The sequence below is a fragment of the Ictalurus punctatus genome, chromosome 23 (assembly GCF_001660625.3).
Source record: "Ictalurus punctatus breed USDA103 chromosome 23, Coco_2.0, whole genome shotgun sequence".
Taxonomy (NCBI): Eukaryota; Metazoa; Chordata; class Actinopteri; order Siluriformes; family Ictaluridae; genus Ictalurus; species Ictalurus punctatus.
The window spans coordinates 13,182,989-13,208,245 of NC_030438.2; the positions used below are offsets into that span (position 1 = coordinate 13,182,989).

The 25,257-nt window shown below is 38.8% G+C and overlaps 1 protein-coding gene across 4 annotated transcripts; it reads left to right on the forward strand.

Moving 5' to 3' along the window:
* Positions 1 to 170: 170 nt before the first annotated feature.
* lipeb (lipase, hormone-sensitive b) lies at positions 171 to 24,591 on the forward strand. Of its 4 annotated transcripts, none has more exons than XM_047150269.2 (14): positions 171 to 312; positions 10,853 to 11,085; positions 11,342 to 11,626; positions 12,826 to 12,916; positions 13,182 to 13,208; positions 15,298 to 15,443; positions 15,601 to 15,786; positions 15,930 to 16,082; positions 16,558 to 16,702; positions 16,903 to 17,130; positions 17,326 to 17,472; positions 19,077 to 19,333; positions 19,481 to 19,741; positions 20,173 to 24,591. In XM_047150269.2, the coding sequence occupies exons 1-14, from the start codon at positions 207 to 209 to the stop codon at positions 20,488 to 20,490; spliced, it is 2,583 nt and encodes an 860-aa protein (XP_047006225.1). In that variant the 5' UTR covers positions 171 to 206; the 3' UTR covers positions 20,491 to 24,591. The 4 variants fall into 4 exon arrangements, with proteins under 4 accessions (XP_047006225.1, XP_017308661.1, XP_047006227.1 ...); XM_047150270.2 differs by lacking the exon at positions 171 to 312 and adding an exon at positions 4,966 to 5,268; XM_017453172.3 differs by lacking the exon at positions 13,182 to 13,208.
* The last annotated feature ends 666 nt before the right edge of the window (positions 24,592 to 25,257 follow it).

Sequence of the window (25,257 nt, forward strand, 5' to 3'; positions counted from 1 at the left end):
CCATCGCGGTTCACCTCAGAGCTTCGTTTACTAGCGCCATGCGTGTAACCATAGGCAACCCAGCGACACCAGTGGGCGGTCCATTGGAGGAACGAAGAATATGATAGGTTCAACTGATCCGCGCTGATCTGTGATTGGTTGTAATTGTGGATGTTTGTGTGGGACTTTCTGACAGGTATGAGAGAGCAGGAACAGAAGGGCAGGCGATGATTCACTTCAGAAATATGGCGTCGAGGAAGAAGGCTGGGAACGGCGTTCAAGAAAAGGGTGCAAATGGAAAGCAATTATCCAAACATAAAGACGGACCTATAGGTACATAATTCTTTCATTGTGTATATTTGAACGCTTGGTGTGCTGTAGTGACAGCGTGTGGGACAGTTATTTAACGGTGAACTGGATGAAATGTGCACAAAATGCCAGTATCATAGACTTACTTCACCTCTCTGAGAGGTCCTGAGATAATTAAATGAATTTACATGTCCTGAGAGAGAGAGAGAGAGAGAGAGTTATCAGACACAGTTTGTACTGAGGGTCGCACTGCTGATGCCACAAACACGTTTCCAGGACGTGTTTCTTTACGTGTCTTACTAAACAGGAAGCCGACAGATTAGGCAAGAAAATGTCGTTTTTATTTAGATTTTGAACACCGGCTCCTTTCAACTGGTGTGTGTGATTGAACCCGATCAGTGTTGTAAGATAGCACCCCATGTGGTGATCCATTACCGTCAGCAGCTGAAGAAACAGTCCAGGAATCCGGAATGACGTTGCGGTGACGTCATCCAGCGTTTGGAAACGAGCTGCATTTGACGTCATTGAGACGTCATTTGCTTTCGTTGTGCAGGGGTTTGTTATGGGGGTGTGTGTGAGAGAGAAGAGAGATCTGATTTTCTTTATCACAGCAGTCAGAGGGTTATTATTTTTGATATAATTATTATTTTTATTGATTAATTTTCTATAGCAGCATCTGTGACAGTAGTTTAAGGTTAAGGTTACATCAAGTTTTTAAAGCAGAATGTAGGAAGAAGATGAGTTAACAGAAAACTGTGCATTATCATAAAAATAATAAAAGAAGTCATTTTTCAACATGGCATAGGCACAGGGCTGTTTGTCTTCCTGTGTTTGTACTAAAGCATACCTACTGTGTGAAGGCTGTTTTTTTTTTTAAATCATTCTTTAGTTTTAAACTGTTTTTTACACTGGAGACTGGTTAGTTTGTGTAATAATGATGTACATTTTTTAGGACTCGCACACTGAGAAGTCACGTCGTCTTAAACAAAGTAGAAAGAATGAAGATAAATGCTAGGTATTGGTGCTATGCAAGTCTAACTGATAAAGCAGGTGATGAACTTCAGGATTTGGTGTGTTATATTACACTGATCCTGCTCTTATGTGAGAATGTTGGATGTGAAGATTTTAGCAAAAAAAAAACATTGCCAGTGACCATGGGATGAAATGATTGCTTGCAAAAATGTGTTGTATTCATAAGGTCCAACTTCATTGGTCATCCAGTTTTACAGTAGAACCAACCCATAATCCAGCCTGCATATAACAATGTTATTGCTAGGCTTATCTTTTACTAGAGAGCAAATCTTTTAAGCTTATTCAACTAACAGCTATTAAAAGGCAGTATAAATTGACCAAGGGCAGCCATAGCACGTAACACTGCCTTTTTACAGCTCCAGGATCCCTCCATCTTCCCTCCATCCTGAGCTTAGTTCACAGGTGTGTATGGAATTTCACATGTTCTCTCTGTGTTCATGTCCATGGGTTTCCTCTGGGTTCTCCGGTTTCCTCCCATCTCTCAAAAACATACCAATAGGTGGATTGGCTACTCTAAATCGCCCCTGTGTGTGTGTGTGTGTGTGTGTGTGTGTGTGTGTGTGTGTGTGTGTGTGTGCGTGAGAGAGAGAGAGAGAGAGAGAGAGAGAGGGAGAGAGGGAGTGTGTGAGTGTTACCCAATGATGGACTGGTGTCAAATCCAGGGTGTATTCCTGCTACTCGTCCAATGTTCCTGGGCTTGACTCTAGAGGCTCTTCAACCCTGACCAGGATAACACAGTTACTGTAGATGAATGAATGAATAAGTAGAACGAATTAGGATTAACAACAATGCAGTGTGGGGTGTGTGTGTGTGGGGGGGGGGGGGTTAAACAAAGTAAGCTTTCATACAATGCCTGTCTCCTGTGTTTAGGAGACACTTGCGTGGCAGACACTGCTGTTCTTTCACAGGCTACTGAACAGTGGAAAGAACACGCTTAGTAGATGGCATCATGGTTTGATAATTCCGAAAAATGAATTTTTGGTCGAAGAAAAACTAATAGATCATGTTAGATCTCCAGTTACATTAAGGAGGTTTTTGTGGATGTGTGGGATATTATTTTCTCAAGGCATCAGTAATGAAATGTTTGCACGTGGCTACTCTGTGATGAACTCATGATTATCCAGATACTTTCACCCGGATATTTGTCCTGGCAGGAACGCACCAATAATGTTTTTAACACTCCCAAAGGAATACTGACCTCTCACAGATATGTTTCTACTGACTCGTGATATTTTATGATATTTAAACGAATACTATTTTGTATGCTGGTATAGAGACATATATCAGGACTACATTCAGACAGTCCCAGTGCACACCTTTATACCAGCATACTGGTAAATAGCAGGCCGTTATCAACATTGTACATTGCTATCGATTGCCTGTTGCCATAGACGGCGTACTATTTTAACATAAATCTAACATTTTAACAAAAAGCTGAAATATTGAGTGTACACAAGCTGTTGTCTGTGGTTTATTATCAGGTTGCAAGATAGAGACGGTGTAGTTCAGGTGTTCAACCATGATTACATTATGTAGGCTCAAAACAGCACTTTTTCGTACTTTTTAGCGTTAATGTTGTGTTAAGATGTTGTTTTGAGGTTTTTGGAGGCTTCACACATTTAGACATGTGACAGTTCCTCTTTTTTGGGTCCACCCTCAGTGCTTGTGGCTTAAGGCAGTATCCTGTCTTGCCTATCTTGTAGCGCCAGTTCTGACTACAGGGGGGAAAAAACAAGTTTGACACATACATTCAGGTCCTTAAATATTAGGACAGTTAGACAGTTTTCTTTATTTTGCCTCTGTCATCACCACAATGTTCTCTCCATTTTCACAGGCTCAAAAGTAATTGGACAAACTAACACAATCATAAAGATTAGGATTATTTTTAATACTTGGTACAAATCCTTTGCAGTCAGTGACTGCGTGAAGTCTGGAACACCATGGACATCATCAAATGTTGAGTTTCCTCCCTTGAGATGCTTTGCCAAGCCTTTACTGCAGCTGCCTTCAGTTGCTGCTTGTTTGTGGGTCTTTCTGCCTTTGGGTTTGTCTTCAGTAAATGAAAATTCTAGGTTGGGTTGAGGTCATCAGACATTTAAGAACATTTCATTTCTTAGGGTATAAATAAAACGTGTTGTTTACCAGCCACTAAAGCCAGCTGGTGTAGTTAATGCAGAAAATTAGTATGACTTGGGTGCAATTTGTAATTGAGCACAAAGCCTTCTTATATATACAGGGCCCTCCACTAATATTGGCCCCCTTGGTAAATATGAGTAAAGAAGGCTGTGAAAAATTGTCTTTATTGTTTAACCTTTTGATCATTTGTTTAAAAAAAATTCACAATAATACTCTGCTCTCATGGATATCAAACAATTGTAAACAAAACACAGGTTTATAAAAAAAAAATCTTTAAATATAGTTGTCCAACAATTATTGGCACCAGTCAAAGTTCCAGTCAACTGGAAATGTTCTGAATCAACCTGTAATTTGACGTGTGTCTATATCGTCTCAACGCACTGTGAAGAGGATGGTTCAAGTGGCTAAAAAATCTCCAAGGATCCCAGCTGGAGAATTGCAGAAGTTAGTTGCGTCTTGGGGTCTGAAAGTCTCCAAAACTACAGTCTGAAGTCACCTGCATCACCACAAGTTGTTTTGGAAGTGTTTCAAGAAAAAAGCCTGTACTGTCATCCAAAAACAAACTCAAGTGTCTTCAGTTCACTGCTGGAACTTCAGATGGGATTGGGTTCTATGGTCAGAAGAAACCAAAATAGAGCTTTATGGCAATAAACACCAGAGACGGTTTTGGTGCACACAGAGAGGTAGCCATATGGAAAAGTACCTCATGCCCATGGTTAAATATGATGGTGGCTCTTTAATGTTTTGGACATTAACCTGGACATTTTGTTAGGATACATGGCATCATAGACTCTATCAAATATCAACAGATATCAAATGAAAACCTGACTGACTCTGCCAGAAAGCTTAAAATGGGCCATGGTTGGCTCTTCCAACAGGACAATGATCCAAAACATCCAAAAAAATCAAGGTCCTGCCATGGCCATCCCAATCCCCTGACTTGAAACCCATAGAAAGCCTGTGGGGTGAACTGAAGAGGAGAGTCCACCAGTGTGGACCTCGAAATGTGAAGGATCTGGAGAATTTCTGTGTGGAGGAACGGTCTCAGATCCCTTGCCATGCATTCTCCAACCTCATCAGGCATTATAGGAGAAGACGCAGAGCTGTTATCTTGGCAAAGGGAGGTAGAATGACATCCATGACAGCAGAGTACTTTTGTGAATATTTTGAACAAAATATATATATATATATATATATATATATATATATATATATATATATATATATATATATATATATATATATATATATATATATATATAAATATATATATATAAATATATAAATATGGTGAAGTTCATAACTGGAAACGGTAATAGACTGGAACATTGCTTTGTCTGTTTAGGGTTTGGGGATGGAGGTCACCAGATAACCTCACCGCCACTGTGTGATTGTCGTGTTTTGTTGGGTAACAAGACAAGATCTGCTCATGCATTTGGAATGCAAGAGGTGTGTGTGTGTGTGTGTGTGTGTGTGTGTGTGTGTGTGTGTGTGGGGGAAGAGGGCTTAAATAGAACAACAGTTAGTTTTTCTGAGGACACAAAAAAAGACTATGAAGGAAAGGTCAGGGTGTGGTTATACAGAAAGAGACAGATGATCTAATCAAAATACCCAGCCTCCTATTTTCCCTTTCTTAGTCTCCTTTCACACAGTTTTTCTGGTATCCAGCTGTGTGTGTGCAATCTCTGTGATACATAAATAGCTGCTTGTAGCTTTCCTCTTTTAAAACCAAGTGTTCGAAGTACTGCATCTCCAGGATATTTCCAGGATTGCTCAACAGAAGGACAAGCACGACTTGTTCCAGTACACTGGGTAGGGTTGTTGGATTGATGAACTTCAATGAATTTCTTTTTTAGTGCATAACTTTACTTGCATTTTGCCTTACATTTGACATTTTCCCCTATATTTGCAGTCTTTAGGCTTAGTGTTTAGTGTTTGTCTGTGGTGTCCAAATGGTCCAGATTTTAGCACAGGTTTAAATGATATATAATGTAACTGCACATTACGTTGGTTAGGTTTGGACACTAATGTCATTTTTAATGGAAAAAAAAATCTGTCTGTGGATAAGGTGACAAATATTATGTTTATGTTAATGTTTTTACTTTTATAAAACATTAAAGCACATTAACTCTGTTTCACTCTAAGCAATACAGCTGCTGTTGATGTTTCAAGTGTCAAGCAAAGTTAAGCGTATGTAGATATGTGGATTCTTGTTTATGTACCTCTGGCAATATCCAATTTCTATGATTAATCTCAATCGCTCGTTTTTAATAAGGTTGTGCTCTAACCACAGATTAGAAGTATTATATCATTTGTTAAATATTGCCCCAGATTCTGTGATGATGTGCACTTTGTACATCTTTTCGTAATGACAGAAATATCTTTATTAAATAAGAAGTACATGGGAATTATATTACTCTTAACATGTGCTATACTGTAGATACTAATGATTATATTTCATATGCTGGACGGAAGTATGGTCTATCTGAATAGGATATATCACTCAAAGCCTCCATTGTTCATTTTTCTGTACTCCGTTGTTGCTGGATTGCCAAGGGGGTCGGCCAAGAGTACACATTTTTTGGTCTGAGGGCTGATCCTATTGTTGAAGCTTAAATCTTTTAAGCCGGAGGTTCACATCATAGCAAGGAATGAGATTTCCGGTTAAACACATTCATGTGCTTGTGTAATTACACAAATGAATGCATCTTAATATCTCGAAGGACAAACCGAGCATAAACTGAATCATAAACAAACGATGAGTCAGGAAATCATTTGGATAGGTGTGTGTTTATGAAATGCATGTGAGGTGAGGGTTGAGTGTTCGCCTGGTTTGCAGTTTTCGTATCAAATTCCCTGCAGAGAAAAGTCTCAGTGTGTGGGTTTTGGGCGAAAAATGTTTTTTTTTAAGAGATGACAAGATATCTCTTAATATGATGCTCAATAATGCTCCTGGTATTAAATTGGTGGCCACCTACAGTAGTAATGGATACTTGCGCCTACAGTGCAAATAATGAAATGTGTTGTCTCGTCAACATGGAATCAGTGCAGCTCTGTGTTTGTGCAATATCAGTGTAGTCCTTTAACAGCTAGTCTCGACCTCTCATGCTGCACCCATAGCCCACAAGGCATTTAATATTTATTGTACATGTCGAGCCACAAGCCTGTAATCTTAAAGGTTTCAAGCTGACTGACTATCCACACCTCTGTTTGCCCGCACATACCTCCAACAGGTAAACAAACTTTGGAGCATGGTGACATGCTGAATCTTTTAGTGCAAGATATTAGTGGCTGGATTGAAAAAAAAAAACGTTCATGGCATTCCATATTTAAAAGTTATTCAGCAGTATTTTGATATATCCAACTATGGGAAAGATTTTAAATCGGATTCAAGCCACAAAAACGATCAAATTGGATTTTGTGTGTCCATCACTCTGAGGCGACATATCTTAACATCAGATATTTATGACAAGAACAACATGCATGAAAACCAGCAGGAAAGAAGGTCATGGGAGAATCTAATGAAATTGTAACGTCTGTCGTAAAAACAGCAGCCAAAACGGCACACACCATCTTTAGTTCTTGTTTGTTTGTTCTGTGCTGAACAATTTAAATGTTTTTTTATGTTTACCTATTTGGTTTCAAGGGCATACAAATTATGTTTGAATATTTAAGAAATCATGTTCTACTTTTATTCACCCAATTACCGAACTTTTGCTTGCTTGACTACTCAGAAGCACGGCTGCACCATTACCATGACAACCAATGTGTATGCACAAGTAAACGCGACTGCAGTCCGAACGGACAAATCGATTATGCATCAATTATGTGTGATCACTCGGTCTAAATATCAGATTTAAAAATAAATAAGACAGATTTGCTCTGCTGTTTGAGCATAGCTCTGTCAATTGCAATATCAGTCAACGTGGCCTCTTCTTGTGAAAGTAGGCAGTTCTTGGTCGGATAGTGACAAAAAATACCGGAGTCTGAAGGGAAAGCTAGATGTCTGACTTGTAAAACTGATTCATAACAGACTTGCAATTGTAAATTGTTTTTCGTTTCTTGCTTTAGGCCAGTCAACATCCCATACTCTCGCTCTGGCTCTCTGTCTATCACAGGGACACTAGCCAATTGTGGCTGTCTGTGAGCTCATGATTATGGAAGAGGGCAGATAGGGCTTTCCTCCATGGGTGTAATGCAATTTGGCTGGCTTCATGAGTGTCTGAGGAAGCGCATGTTAGGGTTCACCCTCCCCGTACGATAGGGGAGAACTGGATCGGGGGTGGGAGAAAATGGGGAAAAATCCCACCAAAAAAAAAAAGAATCCCTGTTCAAGATGGTAAGAAAATACAGGTACAAAAACACAGTAGAAGTCAAGTCAGGGCAGGATTAGTGCTTCTTTAAGTTCTTAAGGAAGAGGTGGTTCTTCAGTCTGTTTAAAGATAAAGCGTCTCAGTAGATTAGACAGCCGGATAAGTTCAACCCACCGTCTTGGTACCTGTCGTACTTGTATCTTCAGGGACGATGAGTTGAGTTCTAGCTTGTGGCTTGATGGGGAACTTTGTAAAGAGCATGGATTGACGGTGTCATCAGGTAGGTCGGAGCTGGTCAGTTTTTAACTTGCAAGCATCATGTTTTGAAATCTGAAGCAGGAAGCCAGTGCAAGAAATGCAGCAATAACTGAGGAAGTGCTTTGTCATAATGTTGTCCAAAGGAGCAATGCTATTTAAATATGACAACAACATATATGAAGCATGGGTCAAATAGAAGGGTTATCTAACGTAAGCAGATATAACCGCTACCAATTTTTATTAGATTTTTTAAGAGGTAAAAATCTCTCTCTCTCAATTCCATCTCTCCTGCCTGGTTATACTGTGTAATCCCGTTAACAAGCTGCCTTTCACAATTTTAGTGGTGCGGCAGGGACAAGGTTAAGAAACTGGGAGCACTGACCTTTTTTCCTTTTCACATGGTATTTCCTGTCTTTGCTATTGTTTTAGTTAGAGCATTGTTGTACGTTATCTTGCTGCAGTTATACGACATGCAATCACCTCTGAAAGTATTGGAACAGCAAGACCAATTCTTTTGTTTTTGCCATATTGCACACTAAAGACATTTGGGTTTGAGATCACAAGATGGTTATGAGATGATAGATCAGAATTTCAGCTTTCTAACAACCAGATGTGGAACAGGTGGGCCAAAGAAAACAACAGCAGTTGATGACCGAAACATTGTGAGAGCTGTGCAGAAAAACCCAAAAACAACAGTTTGTAACCTCACCAACATTCTCCACAGCACAGAGGTGAAGGTATCACAATCCAACACTTGAAGAAGACTTTGAGGGCAGAAACATAGAGGCCACACCACAAGATGCAAAACACTCATCAGCAGTAAGAATCAAAAAGCCAGATTGGAATTTGCTAAGAAATAGAGAGATGAACCACAAAAGTTCTGGATCCAAAATTAACCTCTACCAAATTGAAGGAAAGGCCAATGTGTGCCGAAAGAAACTGAAGTAGAAGCCTGGAAAAGCATCACAAAAGAAGAATGCAACAGTTTGGTGATGTCATTGGGTCACCGGGTTAATGCAAATATTGTAAGCAAGTCATATGCAACCAAATATTAAGTGTTATTTATTTTCATTTACTTTAAGACTATAGTTATGGTAAAAAGAAAGTACACCCTCCTTTAATTCTATGTTTTTATTTATCAGGGCCTAAGTAAGAATTGTGTAGTCCTCTCTAACTTCTATGTTCTGTTGGTTTAATTTTTGAGAAAAAAATAGGGTTTTGTTTGATTATATTTTAGCCTTCCTCTGTCCCAACGCCTGTGTCACTCATTATCCATGTAATATGGTTTATTACATATTGAGTTGACATTTCAAATCCACACTAAAAGAAAATCCTTCTTGTGTTGCTTCTAATGTGTCATACTTCTACTAGAGATTTACAATACACTTATGTATATCATCAGTTTTTAACTCAGGGGCCACATGAGGTTATAAATACTTGGATGGCTGCCACATGCTATATTTTCTTTTGCATGCATGGCATTGTACATACAGTTCTTCATAGACAATCCTATACATATATACTGTACAGTCATCTCCGGAGTGATTGGCACCCTTGGTAAAGATGGTTTTAAAAAGGGTGGTTTATTTAAAAAAAAATAATAATAATAATAATAAAAAAATTTTTATCTAACACTGAAAATATGAGAGAAGGTAAAGAAAAAAACATTTAAAAAAATGTTTACAATGAGTGGCATCCCTTTGAACAAAATGTAACAGAAGCATGTTCCCATTTTTTATATATATATATATATATATATATATATATATATATATATATATATATATATATATATATATATATATATATATATATATATATATATATATATATATTTATATTTATATTTATATATATATTTTACCATTAAACACATCAGTGATTGGGAACTGTTAAGCAGCATTCCCTGGCTTCCTGTTTCACTGGGGTATAAATTTGAGGTGACGGAGAGGCCACATTTCCTTAATCATTCATCAACATGGGGACGATTAGAGAATACATAAAAGAACTGGAACAAAAGTGTGTTGGGCTTCATAAATTAGGCAGTAGCTATAGAAATATAGCTATGCACCTGAAAGTGCACTGTTTGAGCAATAATTAAGATTTTCGAAACAACCGCGGATGTTCTGTAATAAACCTGACTGGAAGAATACAAGCGTTTTTTGCCCCCATGTACAATGAGGAGGATGGTTAGATGAGCAATCACTTCTCCAAAAATCACAGCTAGAGATTTGCAGGAGATGCATTTTGGGGGGGTCAATAAGCCTTCAAATCTACAATTAGACACCACCTCCATGCCAACAAGCTAACCACAAACATGAGTGCCTGGGGCACAAACATGAGTGCCTTAAATAACTGGGTCTTGGTTGGATCTTGCAGCAGAACATACATTATATGGCCAAAAGTATGTGGACACATAACTTGATTTTGGGGCTTTCCCCAAACCAGTTCCATCATGACAATACCTCTGTGCATGAGGTATTGTGAGCTCCATGAAGACATGGTTTGCCAAGGGTGGTGTTGAGTGGCCTGCACAGAGCCTTGACCTGAATCCCACTGAACACTTTTGGGATGAACTGGAATTCTGACTGTGACCCAGGCCTCCTCACCGGACATCAATGCCTGACCTCAGTAATGCTTTATTTCTGAATGGGAAAATCCCCATTGGTTAAATTGAAGACACGTGCAGGGATGGCAACAAGTGTGCTGCATGTGATTTTGAATAGCTTTACTTCAGTTAAAAGTTGTAATTTCCTTGTGAGATTGAGGTAATTAACCACAAAGGCAAGTTTTCATAATTGTCAATAATTGTTTTTCTGTTCCAGTGATGGACACTAAGGCTGTGTTTGCAGCCCTGTATGAGGTATGTGAGGAGAACGCTACTTTCTTCGCTGGCACACAAGCGGGAGATGCTCCACAGAGGCTGGTTGACGCTACATTGACCATTCAGAAACACGCTCACAGCCTCGAGCCAGTTATCTGTGGCTTTGCTGCCATCTACCATCACTTTGACTTTGACCCTCACATTCCTGCTAATGGATACCGCTCAATAGTGAAGGTGCGTGTAGCTTGTACAGTACTCTAACAAACAAATTGGTCAACATCTACATCGTAGATAATAAACATGCTGTAGGTATAGATTTGGCCCAAATTATGACCCTGGCTTATTTATACCAACCGCAACCCTGACCAGGATAAAGCTGTTGTCGAAGATGACTGATTTGAATGAATATTTCTTCCATGAAATTGGTTGTAATGGGTTCAGATATACTTGCATTGAAGTCTCTGTGGATTTCTGCTCCTGTTTCCCTCAGGTGGTGCGTTGCTGTCTTCTTCACATCATCCACAAGTCACGCCACATTGCATCTCACAGACGGAGCATCTTCTTCCGTGCAGCCCATTATGCTGCAGAGATGGAAGCTTACAGCTGTGCTCTGTGCCAGCTGAGGGCTCTGCTCTACCTCGCCCAGAGGCTGCTCCATGACAACAGTCACGGCAACCTCTTCTACCAAGATGAGAATGGTCTCAGCCAGCTCTTTCTTCGAGAGTATGCCTCCATGCACAAGGGCTGCTTTTATGGCCGCTGTGTTGGCTTCCAGGTGTGTGTGTGTGTGTGTGTGTGTGTGTGTGTGTGTGTGTGTGTGTGTGCACGCGCCCCTTGTCTTTTGTGTGATTACTGGATTTCATACCTGTCTATACTGTGTTTAACTGGTTTAATAGTTTGCAGCTTACACAAAGGTGCCAACATCTGCAGTTTAGCATTAGTATTTACAAATTTTGTCCACTGGCTAAAAACTTTTTTTTTTTCATCTAGAAGCAGTTGTGAGACTGAATAAAAAATCAAATTTGCCTGATGAAAATCCAATTCACTGAAACTAAAAGGTTGCAGGATGTGAAAGAGGCTTTTAGTTTAAAGAGTTTCATAAGTTTCACTTTATTATGTCTTTAACTGGGGGAACTTTAACCTGTTAATTCACCAAGCTTAGACTTGTGCGCCAACAGAAAACATGAGAATCTCAATCTGAATGAGATCAGTTCAAATGGATTAACTGTATGCAAAATAGTATTGGGTAAAGTATGCCGAGCATCACAATTTAATATATTCTTTCAGTATGTAGGCTGTATATTTTCCTTTAAAAAAAGACAAGTTTGATTTGTTTGATATCTTCCTATCATGTCAATAGTAAAAATGTAAAGACTGATTTTTATACTGTGCTGACACTCGGACCTACAAACGTTTTAAAAATAAGTCAGTTGATCTGCAGTAAATGTCTGACTACAATTGTAGACAGTTTGTTAGTACGTGCAGTATACTATGGACATGGGCTCGACTGCCGGGCGGATATGCTCTTGTGTTCATCTTGTAAGGACGATATAAAGTAACTTGGCTAGTTGCTTATAAATTAAAATGTGTCTGCAGATTGCAGTTAAATTTCACTTCTACCAATGCATGTTTTATCATTCATACTGTAAGCCTGGAGCCCCCCCCTAACAACAAGCCCTTACACCCCCCCAACACCACCACCACCACCAACATACAATATGGGTTTTGTGGGGTTTTTTTGTGTTCTGCTTGCTAGGATTTTCTTATTTTCAATGTTGGTATCTCTTGCTTAAAATTAATTATGCTTCGGGTTGATTTAACTTTAGTCATACCGTTATTTTCCATGGAATCCATAGTTGATGAAATGAACGCTTTATTTAAACAGAAGTGCTCTTGAAATGTTTTACATTCTATCTTCCTGTCTTTCACTGCCGTTCATTAACGTATTCCTTCTCTCATTTATCGTCTTATTAGTTCACTCCAGCCATCCGTCCACACTTGCAGAGTATTACCATAGGCTTGGTCGCGTTCGGAGATAACTACAAGAGGTATCATTCCGGCATAGGTCAGTAACTTTTTATCATTTAAATTTCAGTGTCCCTCAGTAACCTTTTTCCCCATTTTTTATTTTCCCTGTTATTTATTTTTTTATTATATGCACTTCAGTGTATGGGCTGACTTTAAATGTATCTTTTTTCCTGTACAGCTGAATTTGAGCCTAATTTTGCATATCAGACACCTAAATACCCATACCTATGCATTAAATTAGGCAAACTCAGCCTTGAAAGGTGTTCTAACATTTGTGTCTTGTGCTCAATTCTGTACCCTAGTGGAAACAGGAGCTAGTACATCATATGGTGAGTCGATGCTCGCTCTTTGTAGCCTACTGTAGAAGAGAAAGTTTGAGACACCTTTGTTTCAATCTTTGTTTCCATAGTTCTTAAAAGCTGGTCTTAGATGCTATCTTCTAGCACTGACCAAAAAAGCTTATAGCAGTCTTCACAAGTCTAAATATTTAGAACAGGGGTCATCAACATAGAAAAAAAACGTTCAAGACAAAAGCAATGTTTCAAGGTAAATGTACAGAGAAAGAGAAGTGTGAGTTTATTCCCCTCTTCAAGTTCAAAACAAAGGTCTTCAAATGTTCTTATTTATAGCCATGAAATAATTACTAATGGTAAGCATTAAAAGATAAGTTTTGTCACCATTCAGTCATGTTAGTTGCTTTTCCAGACCTTTTATAAGAGAAATTAACTGGGGCTTGGAAATTTTAGTTCCTCAACCCTTTTCTACAGTATAACTGTATGCAACTTCTTACATCAACTAAATGTGACACAGTCTAATTTCCAGATGCCTCTGGGTCTAATGCAGGGCTTACTTTAACATCATATAACAGTGAGTCTAGTTCAGAATACGCTATCCCTTTAGTCACAGGTGACCAAAAGAAATTGTTTTGTGAAGACTATTGAAAGTACTATAATGGTGTGGTTCATGTATTCATGTAGCATTCCTGCAATTTGATGCAATTCTGTCATTAAATAAACTTGTAAATCTTAAACCTTCTCTGAGATCTGGTATGAGATGGTGTGTTTGATGTCTTCCGGCCAATCAGATAATCAAGGTGATGGATAGCATGTGTCTACATTATTTATTATCTAGTTTGTATGCAAAAGGAATATACCCTGAAATACAAAACGGTCTTGTAAAGTTATATGTGATTAGTGGTGCAGATAGAGTACAGTGCATCTGTAAATAAATAATCATATAGATGGGCTAAAGCTGTTATTCTTGTGTTGAACTGTCCAGTTTTGGTGAAGCTGTAGCTTTAGATTCCTGTTCTGGACTTGACAGTCTTTCTGCTGTTGTAGCCCATCTGCCTGAAGATTTAGCATGTTGTGCTTTCTGGGATGCTTTTCTGCTCACCGCGGTTGTAAAGAGTGCCTATTTGAGCTATCATAGCCCTCATGTCAGCTCAAATCAGTCTAGCTATTCTCCTATGCCTGCTCTTATCAACAAGATATGCCTATGAAATGCCACTCACTGGATGTGTTTTGTTTTTCGAGAGACTGTTGTAAATGAAAATCCCACATGATCAGCAGTTTCTGAAATACTCAAACGAGCCCATCTGCCAGCAACAGCCATGCCAGGGTCAAAGTCTATTAAAAAGTCTATACTATACAAAGTCTATACTATTTTCGGGCAGCATTTTAAAGCTCATCTTCAGTGCTGTGGATCTCTCGCTGGGATTTTCAAATTTGGTTTGGTCTTGATTCATGAGAGTTTAAACAGAGCTCTTGGAAATTGGTTGAAGAAAGGGGAATAGATGCCCATGTGTCTAATTTAGAACGCCCTATTTTTCTTTTTCCTTGATGAACAGGAGCACAAGCCTAGAGTATAGCTGCATACTTTTGGAAAAAATATAGATTATGGAACACTAAACATTTGCAGAAGAACGATGGCTTAATTGTTTTTATGATCTAGTGGCTATATCTCCTGTTTATCTGTTAAATTCATAGGTCTGCTTTTTAACATTTGCTGCATGGGACATGAGATAACGAGAGTGCTGTAATTGCAGTGTAAACAAATGCTACAAAAGATATTCATGCTCATTCATTTATCTCTGATAAAGGACGACAGATGGGTCTGATCCCTTGTGTAGATATTTGCATTTATTTGCAAATCTGTTGCACTAGACCAACAAAAATGAAATTGTATAGGACTCAACTTAATAAAATGGAAATTTGCATATTCTGAACCCTTTTTTGTTTTGGGTCTACCTTGACCTGTGTGCATAGCCTCTGCTCTTCTGCATGGATTGCTCTGAATCTGACTGTCCTATGCTGTATCTGTCTTATTGATGGTTCATTGTATTATGGGGTATCACTATACAGGCTATAATTATTATAATTCATTCCTTCTGCTGTTTTGTTTTGTTTTCTCTCGTAGGTGTTGCTGCTAGTTCCTTATTCACCTCTGGAAAGTATGCCATTGATCCTGAGCTGAGGGGCCTGGAGTATGAGCGAATCACTCAGAACTTGGACGTTCATTTCTGGAAGACATTCTGGAATATCACTGAAAGCGAAGTTTTGGCAGTCAGTATAAATGTTTACTACATTTCACCTCATGCACCTTAGTATTAAGTCAACAAGTGATAACAAAATGGTTTTAAATGAGAAATGTTTCTGCATGCCATTACATTTGGGACAAGCTGTTGGTTCAGTAGGTAATCATTTGGTTACTCCCCATTAGGGCTTGGCAAGTATGACCTCCACTCAGGTAAAGGTGAATCGCACTCTCTCTGTGCCACCTGACTGCTTTGACCTGCCCTTGGTGGACGATTCCACACACATGGTTACAATCTCTTCTCCGGTCGCCCATATCGGCCCTGGCCCAATTCAGATGAGACTCATCTCCAGTGAGCTGAGGGAGGGACAGGTAATGTAGCTCATGCACACCTCGCGTACACATGGTTAGTCTCAGGCTATGTTTAGAAACACTGATCTGTGGCAAGTCTGCATGCTCTATTTTCTCTGCAGTGCTAATTTCCTGTTACCTTAAGTTCTTTTCTTTCTCAATAGGACAGTGAAAAGCTGTTAGCAATATACCGTTCCGATAGTGGCTCAATCTCTCGGTCCCTCAGTCTAAAGATTAAGAAGAGCCCTCCATCACCTTGGCTGGTGGTACATTACCATGGAGGAGGCTTTGTAGCACAGACTTCTAAATCACACGAGGTATGTTCCTTTCTTTTGTTGGTGTTCTTCCATATTAAGCACGGTTCAGCATCTCAGGAGAAAATGAAGATGATCGCCAAACTCAAATAATAGATTTTGCGTTTGTTGTGAAGACAGAACACCAAATCTCATGGCCCAAACCTTGGCCAAAGACTTCCTGACTTTTTGTCAGCAAGGGCACAAACATGATGTGCTACATTAGATACTTTGTTTTGAAGAGCATAATAATCATATACTCATTCATTTCTCTTAGTCATTATTAACGCTTTTAACTAGCTAGCTCCACCATACGTTGTTACAATACGTCAGCTACCACTTTTTAGCCTACTGTAATAGGTTTCCTGTCAATCAAAACATGGGGCTGGCTAAACACACTGGAGCTAGCTAATAAATGTATAATTTGTCCATACATAATGTGACATTTCATAATGGATAATCACTGCAATAGTTTTTTCCTTTATTCTCCTACCCACAGCCATACCTGAAAAGTTGGTCTCAGGAACTGAATGCTCCAATCCTGTCAGTAGATTATTCTCTTGCCCCTGAAGCCCCTTTTCCACGTGCACTGGAGGAGTGTTTCTTTGCCTACTGCTGGGCTATCAAGAACCACAAACTTCTGGGTGAGTCAAGTCCCCTTGTTTGAACTCATTCTTTGGACAAATCAGTGTGATGAGCATAACCTCAGTATTTGTTTACACCATTTGGAGAAGTGAAAATGTAAAGTTATGATGGTTGGAATTGTCCTTCCCTTTTTTTTTCCTTTTTTTTTTTTTTTTGCTCTTTTCCTTCTCTCACACTCTTGCTCTTTTATGAAATTCAGGTTGGACAGGAGAGCGAGTGTGTTTGGCTGGTGATAGTGCAGGGGGTAACCTGTGCATCACTGTGTCAATGATGGCTGTGGCACATCGAGTACGCTTGCCGGATGGCATTGTGGCTGCATACCCTGCTCTCATGCTCACCACCTGTGCCTCGCCTTCCCGTCTGCTCAGCCTTATGGATCCTCTCCTTCCCCTTAGTGTACTGTCCCGTTGCCTCAGTGCTTATGCAGGTCAGCAACAGGACTGTAGAAGAGAAATATTCCAAATGGTGTTTTATTATTTCGAAAAATTACTAAATGAATCTTTGATTCGCCTGCTGGGATTAAAGCTGTTCTATCAGGAACAGATGAATGACCATTTTATTTTTCAGTATGTCTGTTTTTTTCTGCCTTTGCTTTATTATGAATGCATGTATTTGTGTGTAGGTTTGGCTCCTCAGGAGGAGAAACGGGTAGAGAAAGTCAACGCTTTGGGGACGGTAACGAAGGACACTGCCCTACTATTTAAAGGCTTCAGAGAGGGAGCCTCAAACTGGATCCACTCACTCCTGGACCACAACAAAGCAAGTGCAGGTGTGTGTGTGTGTGTGTGTGTGTGTGTGTGTGTGTGTGTGTGTGTGTGTGTGTGTGTGTGTTATGCTGTCTTTCCTGGTATAATGCATGTATTTCAATAAATACAATGGATAATGTATTGGTTTGTGTAAATAGGTGGCTAAATAATCCTTTCATACAAACGTTCTAGCCTTCATTAAAGAGGCAAGTGTGAAAATAATGAATGTCTGTCCCAGTCTTATTTTTTATATTGCTGCTTTATTATAATAATGTTACTCTATAATTACTCTACCTGCCTTGTTCATTACCTTATTGTCGTCTTCTACCTTTTTGTACTTTTGCCAACTATAGTGGAGTTATAGTAGCAAGAATATAAGTTTTGTACTTTAAGAACAATAAACTAGCATCATTGAAGCCTGAAGCCTACTTTCAGATGACTGGAGTATAAATACAATATAAATATAAACATATTAATATAAATATCTCTATGACTGTCTCTCTCCCCTTCAAATTCTTCTCTCTCTTTCTTGCCTTTTTTTGACTATCAGCAGAAATAAAAGTGACTGCCTGTGTCAGTGCAATAAAAAAAATGAAAGTGGTACAGTAAAAGCCCATAGTGGCTTGAGAATCTGCATAAATGAGAGCTAAAATACTTTACAAACATTACATATCTCTCTATGTAAGTATTGACCAAGTTTCTATTTGTAATAAACATGTAGGCTAACATAACTGCGGATATAATACTTAGCAAGCTATGATGGTGAAAATAAATGAAAATGAATAAGGACGTTCAAAATGGATTAATCCTGGATCATTTCAGATACGTGCACGAAGCTTTATCCATGTCAAAGTTTCTACTATCATGTCTGTTAAAGTAACTGTTTCTGTTAAGATTTTCGGCCCCGTTAAGACTCTGTTAACTTATCTGAGGTGGTCTGATTGGTCCTGTGAGGACGGGCGCTGATAGAGAAGTGTTTCCATTGGCTACAGCCTGTAGGTATGCTGGCCAATCACAAAAGTCAACATTGCGCAACCACACGCAGAATGTCATCGCTATGCTTATGTACGGAATTCGTTTTCGTAGGTTTTCGAGTGGATAAAAGATAGAAACGCTCTTCATTTCCTCCCAAAAACTTAGCAGGTTTGAACTGGAACACTGACCCCCCCCTTGAAACACAAGTAACCACTCTTTACATCTATGATTAGCAGAAAAGCATCTCAGACCACAGAACACACCAGACTTTGAGATGAATGGGCTAAACAGCAGAAAACCACATCAGGTTCAACTTCTATCAGCCAGGAACAGGAATCTGAGGTTACAGTGGGCAAAGGCTCACTGAAACTGGACAGTTGAAGATTTTCAACTGCATACTTTCTTTTCATGATGTTTTTAATCATTTCGATTATTGGTTAAGTTCATTCGTCTGAAACATTACCCCATAAATAACAGCATGGACACACTCAATTTTCAAAATGTTTTCCTCTGGGCCATTTCTTAAACATCTTTTCAAGCACTACACTGAGCCAATCCATCTCTGGGGCATACTTCACCACAACAGATACTGCAGCTGTATTAGTTGTTAAACGTATTGTCTCTCCATTGATTCTACCACTCCTCTTTTTAGAGACCATGAGGAACAGTGTATCAGAGGGGACTCTCAATTCTACCCAGTCTGACCCTCTGGTTCCAGGAACATCCTCCGAGTTCTCAGTGAAAAGAGAATCTCTGAAAAGCCACACATGTGAGGGTCTGGTCAGCCACACTACCAGCACATTCACCAACAGCAGCCACAACAGCACCAGCTCTACTGCCAACCACATTGCCAACCTCTCGCTTCACCATCCTCCTATCCTCAACACCACAGCAATCCTTGAAAGCAAGGTATGTTTAGAACCATTATTTAGTTTTGCAGTCAAATGTTCTCCTCATCTTACACATATCTCTCTCTCTCTCTCTCTCTCTCTCTCTCTCTCTCTCTCTCTCTCTCTCTCTCTCTCTCTCTCTCTCTCTACTCCATTTTTGTTCTAGTCAGAGGATATAAATATACTTTTCTCCAAAGAGGTAGACCCCTCCGTGTCAAGTTCAATCTCGTCCATGGCAGTACCTCCCCCTGACGGGGAAGGACACTCAGACAACCCACGGGGGTTTCCTGGAGACTTTGAGCCATTGCGTTCAGAGCAGCTTGCCAAAATGAATGTTGATTCCTCACCTGTCTTTAGAAATCCCTACATGTCACCTATTCTGGCTCCAGACCATATGCTGAGGGGACTGCCTCCTATTCATATAGTGGTAAGAGATGCTGTTGCCAGATTTTGTGGTTTCCCACCTAGTTTTATGATTTATTTATTTTTCCAACTATACGCATATAAAATTTCCAACATTTTGCCGCCTGCTACGACTGGGGTATTTTAGCTGGAGTTTTAAAAGTGTGTTTTTGATGACCTATGATAAACTCAAGTGATGTAGCTGAGGTTGAGGGACTGTCAGAGTCACAATTCACACCCCATACTGACATTGCTGGCATTTGTACCTCAGGCTTTTTGTTCCAGTGTTTCTTGTTTAGGCCACACCCACGTAAGGTTTAACTCCAAATACAGATGCAGATAAACATATTTGGAACACTAAACAGCTACAGATAGTGATTATTGCTTTATACCCCTACAAAACATACTTTCTGATTCCAGTTATTAATGTCTGTTTTAATCTCTGAATTCCTCTAGGCCTGTGCTCTGGACCCCATGTTAGACGACTCTGTAATGTTCGCCAGACGACTACGGAGCATTCAGCAGCCCGTGACTTTGTGTGTAGTGGACGACCTCCCTCATGGCTTCCTTAGCCTGTCGCAGCTCTCTAAGGAAACCCACGAAGCCTCTAATGTCTGCATGGAGAGGATCAGAGATGTCTTCACTATGAAAGACCTGCCTCCAGAGATAAAGAAACACCGCAAGCTGGAAAGGACCGATCATTGTGCTTCAGGTGCCTCTACCAAGTTCTTTCAAGTATCCACTAGTGAAGATGGAAGAGAGGGTGTAGTTTGAAAGGTGAAAAGTGCTGACCAACAAAGCTGATGCTTTCAAGTGAGATTTGAAGAAGGAATATAGGACAAAAATGAAAACAGGAAGGGTTTTGTAAACAAAAAGAAATTCAGGCTGAATACTAACTAAAATACTAAAATCACTGTGCATTGAACCAGCAGAACAAGAATGAGTAAAATGTAATGTCTCTCAAAAGTGGTTTTATTTATACTTGATCAGTATTTGGCAGTAAGTAAATAGAAGTGAGGGGACACTGCCGCTTAAGTGTTACAAATGACCGTGCATGTGCACTTGCACTTTTCAAATATACACAACTTTTAACAAAATATTGCCACTTTGCCTCTGCACTGTATTGCTTTGTTGAGATTCTGATTATGAATCATACAAATACCAGCATGGAAACAAATGCTTCCTGTCTTGTCGAGGCCTGAAGCTGAATTTTCGTAAATGTTGTTATAATACAGCTTTTTGATGCACATTGTTTCTGAACTTCATGCTTATGCCATAGGCACGCTTTAAGGAGTCAATCAAACCAAATTTCTATTCGTGGTATATATTTCTAGCTGTCTGTGTTACGTTGTGTGTTTTTGTGAAAGTGCTAGTTCTGCTGATGTCTTTAAACTGCGAACTGAGACAATGAAAATACTGACCAATGTCTGATGCACATGGCTTTTCAGAGTAGACTTGTGTATACATGGCTCCGGGGTTAAGGTTTAGAAGTTCAACTCCCAAGCTTTCAGAGAACGACTATTGACGCCTTAACCCTGAACTTCTCAGCTCCAGGCTTGCATAGTATCTTAGGTGTGAGTCAATTTGTGTAAAAGTGCCTGCTAAATGAATATATCTAAATGTAGATTTTGTTTATTACATGTTATTTTAAGTATTTTTGTAGTTGTTAATTAGACATAGTTTAATGTTATTTCTGAGGCTGAACAATCTTGGATTAAGTCCTAAAAAAAATCAAATACAAGTTCATCAGCATGAGATGATTGTTGGCCTTCAAACACAGGAAGCTATAACACGCAGAATTATATTTCACCTAGCATCAGCCATCGTCCACGTGCACGCTTTAGCCCATCCGTTGCTTGTAGAATTATATCGGGATATATGAGGAAATATTTTTGCACTTTCTGTTTCTCTGCCTGTTTTAATAGTTTTTCTTGATTTGGTTATTGCTCGGTGGCTATTGCTGCCTTTCTGCTTGTTGTTCGCTCTGCGCACTGACCCATTTCTAGAACCCAGGAGGTATTTTAGGGAACATCCTTGAGCAACCTTGAACCAGTTAGACAATTCATTTAGCAGGAGCATGACTCTGCTCTCTCTGCAGATGTCATGTGTGAAATCATTCGAATCAACCAGACTTTCAGAGTTCACTCCTTTCGGTTACACAACAGATTTAAAGCAAATCCAACAGATTTCAGGGATGGATAGATCATAAATTCATCAGTTGAAACATATGAACCAACTTGAATATTTAAACATACATGTCAAATTTTTAAAAAATGCTTTGTGAAATTCATTAGAGCATTATTCTTTCTTTGCTCAGTGGAGAGGTGAAAGAGGTCGGTAACCCCTTTCTAACTACGCAGTTGTGGCTTGTTCATAGGAGCAAGTCAGGGCAGAGTCCTGTCCATATACGTTATGTCAGCCAAATGAAAATCCTCAATCGCAACTCCATACATTTTAAATCCCATTGAAATACTCTTTTGACTGTATTTTTTATAAAAAAAAAATAAAAAATTCTATTTGACAAGTATAAGCTAATATTTCACAGATTTGCTCGCTTTTATAGATGTTGTACAATTGTGGGGCAGCACACTCACTGCTCTAGAGCCATAGAGTTATTATTGCGCACAGAAACCAAAAATGGGAATTTCAACAAGCGCTAAAAGTGGTCCACTGGGGAACAACTCGCGCTGCCCCATGCTCGGGGGGAGGAGCCGAGGACAGGTCAGTCAATTGCAGGGATGCCAGGGTCACAGTTTTTACACCAATTTGGGATAAATACTCGGCGGCTGCCAAGATCTTGTTTTAGAGCAGATATTCTAAAAATTAAATCGAGTTAATTTCCTCAAACTGAATGTAAGTGCAGACGGTGTGTCTACGAGGTCTGTGTGTACAGAACCATTTCTACCATAAGATGTATTACAAAGATTCAGAGAAGGAAAAGAAGATTATGGAGTGGATTATATCTGTACATCAGAAATGCGTGTGCTCCATGGTGATCACACTAAGGCTGAGAAAAAGAAGAAAAGTATTAAAAAATTGGCCTATTTTCAGGTCTTTTTTGTGGTTTTTGAGATGTAGTTATGCTGGAAATTTTGCTGAAACCTGGCAGCCTGGGCTGTCGATGATGATGATGTTATTATTATTATTATTATTATTATTATTATTATTATTATCATCGAACACAGTTGACAAAACATACAAGCTTTTAGACTGTATGCTGGAGGACTGTATTTTGTCAACACTCCCCGATTACTCTAAAAATGCACTAGATAGTAGCCTATAGCATAAGTCACCTCTTGATTTAATGTTGTTTGAGGCTGTCGTTATTAATATTGTCCTGTTCCACCAAATTCTATGATCATGAGCCACCGCTGCAGCTAGTAAACCTACGTGTCCACCTACGAAGACTACGAATAAAAATGAATAACCTGGACATGCAGTCTGCTTTCCCCAGGCACACGGGCCATTGATTTGTAAATCTTTCTGTCTTTGTAGACCTGAAAAGCTTGCTGAAGCAAGCTAGTATTTCTACTACGTCTACTATTATGCCTATTTCTATTAGACAACACATTGCTACCTCATCGGCATCCATCTCTGTAGGCAAATGAACAGCTACAAAAGTATTACCAAGTGACATTAGTACTGTATTCAGTTACGATTCCTCCGTCATCTCACACTATCGTTACTGTGGTGTTATCTGAGACAGTGTTGGACCATGATATCTGTGATGGTCTGCTTCCGCTACATGAGTTAGTAAAGTATGGCTTATACAGCACTCTAATTAAATAGACGCTTATTTTCAAAGTGTTAATTATAGTTCCTGGTGAATGTGTAGATCTTCTTGGCTTGTGTGGCTTCTTGTTAAAATATTATCCGGAAAATGTTCTGTTCTGTTCTTTAATTAACTGCAGCTTTTGTGTTTGCACAGTGAGTAGGTCAGTCATTGAGAGTGAATTGTCCGTGTCTTTCTGTGTTACTGTGTATTTCTTCCATTGTTAGGAAAACCAGCACTTTATGGATCATGACAAGCTATTCAATATACACTACGAGCTATAATAGACCATTCAAGCACACATACGCACAAATACATTTTTGTTTTATGTTTTTTCTCTGTTAAAAACACCACAAGTGCAAAAATGTAAATGGAAATTGAATGTATTTCTACTTTCCCTGCCTCACACATTAGTTTATATTGGTTTGGTTTGGGAATTGATGATTTTATGCAGAATTCTTTGAATGATATATAGGTTGGTAGGAGCACATAGCATAGAACAACTATTAAAAAACATTTTTAGGTTTAAAAAAAAAAAAGAGAGATTTTATTTATATACTTCCTTTAGAGTCATAGGAATAGCAAGTTTTATTTAAGATTTGTGCATTGATTTGTTATTTAGTAGATATTTACATGTTGGCTCTAACAAAAGAAAAATCGGTTATCATATAAAAGTTTTCTCAAAGCCCTTTCTTGCTTATTAGTTCAATTTGTGCAATTTATGTTTTTCACGTGTCATATATCTGTGGGGAGCAAAAAAAAATTAAACAATCAAATAACAGATTTACATTTGGTAGCAAAGCTACAAAAAATGTACTACTGTTTGTAGTCTAAATGTAAATGTAATCTAAATGTAAATCAAAATCTAATCCAAAGGTTAAAGTGCAGTTCAAATGTTCTGCTGCTTTCTTCTCTGTTCTGCTGAGATCATATGCATTTTCTTATTTTATTTTTTTAAATCAGTATATATTTTCCAGAGCTTATTGTTATTGTAAAAATGTAGTCAGAAACTATTTTGTGGTTTTATGTCCTGATGCATATGTGGTAAATGTTGTACATGTGGTTTATGCAATAAAGAGTAATAAAAAATATATATTGTCAAAGCATGTGCATACAAGTGCTTTTTGTCATAATTGATTCATAAACTTACATTGCATACATTAATTACAATGAAGTGTAACATGAAATAAAATAACAAAGTAAATGATGACCAAGCACTGTGTGCACCAACATCATCCATCATCAACAAAGAAGCTGAAGAATTTGCTCAATAGGGGCCAGGACCTAAATGTAAATAGCTGTGATGTCTTTGTGGGAAAAAATATATATATTGCTCCCTCTGACAGTAATATATTGCAGTGCTGTGAAAAAGTATTTGCCCCATGCTGATTTCTTCTGTTTTTGTGGACAGCTCATACTAAATTGTTTCAGAAATTAAAACAAAATTTTACATAAGACAAAGGCAACCTGAGTAAACACAAAATACAGTTTTTAAATGATAATGTTATTTATTGAAGCAAAAAAAGTTATCCAGTGCCAACTGGGCCTGTGTGAAAATGTATTTGCCCCTGTAGTTACTAATTCCCCAAATCTATGAAACTGCATTCATAATAGGGTTCAGCTAACTAGACACAACCAGGCCTGATTACTGCAAACCATTTTCAATCAAATCAACACTTAAATAAAAAATTTTCTTCAGCATGAAGTTGGTTAAAAGGTCTTACTCAGTAACACACTATGCCAAAGTTGAAAGAAATTCCAGAAATGAT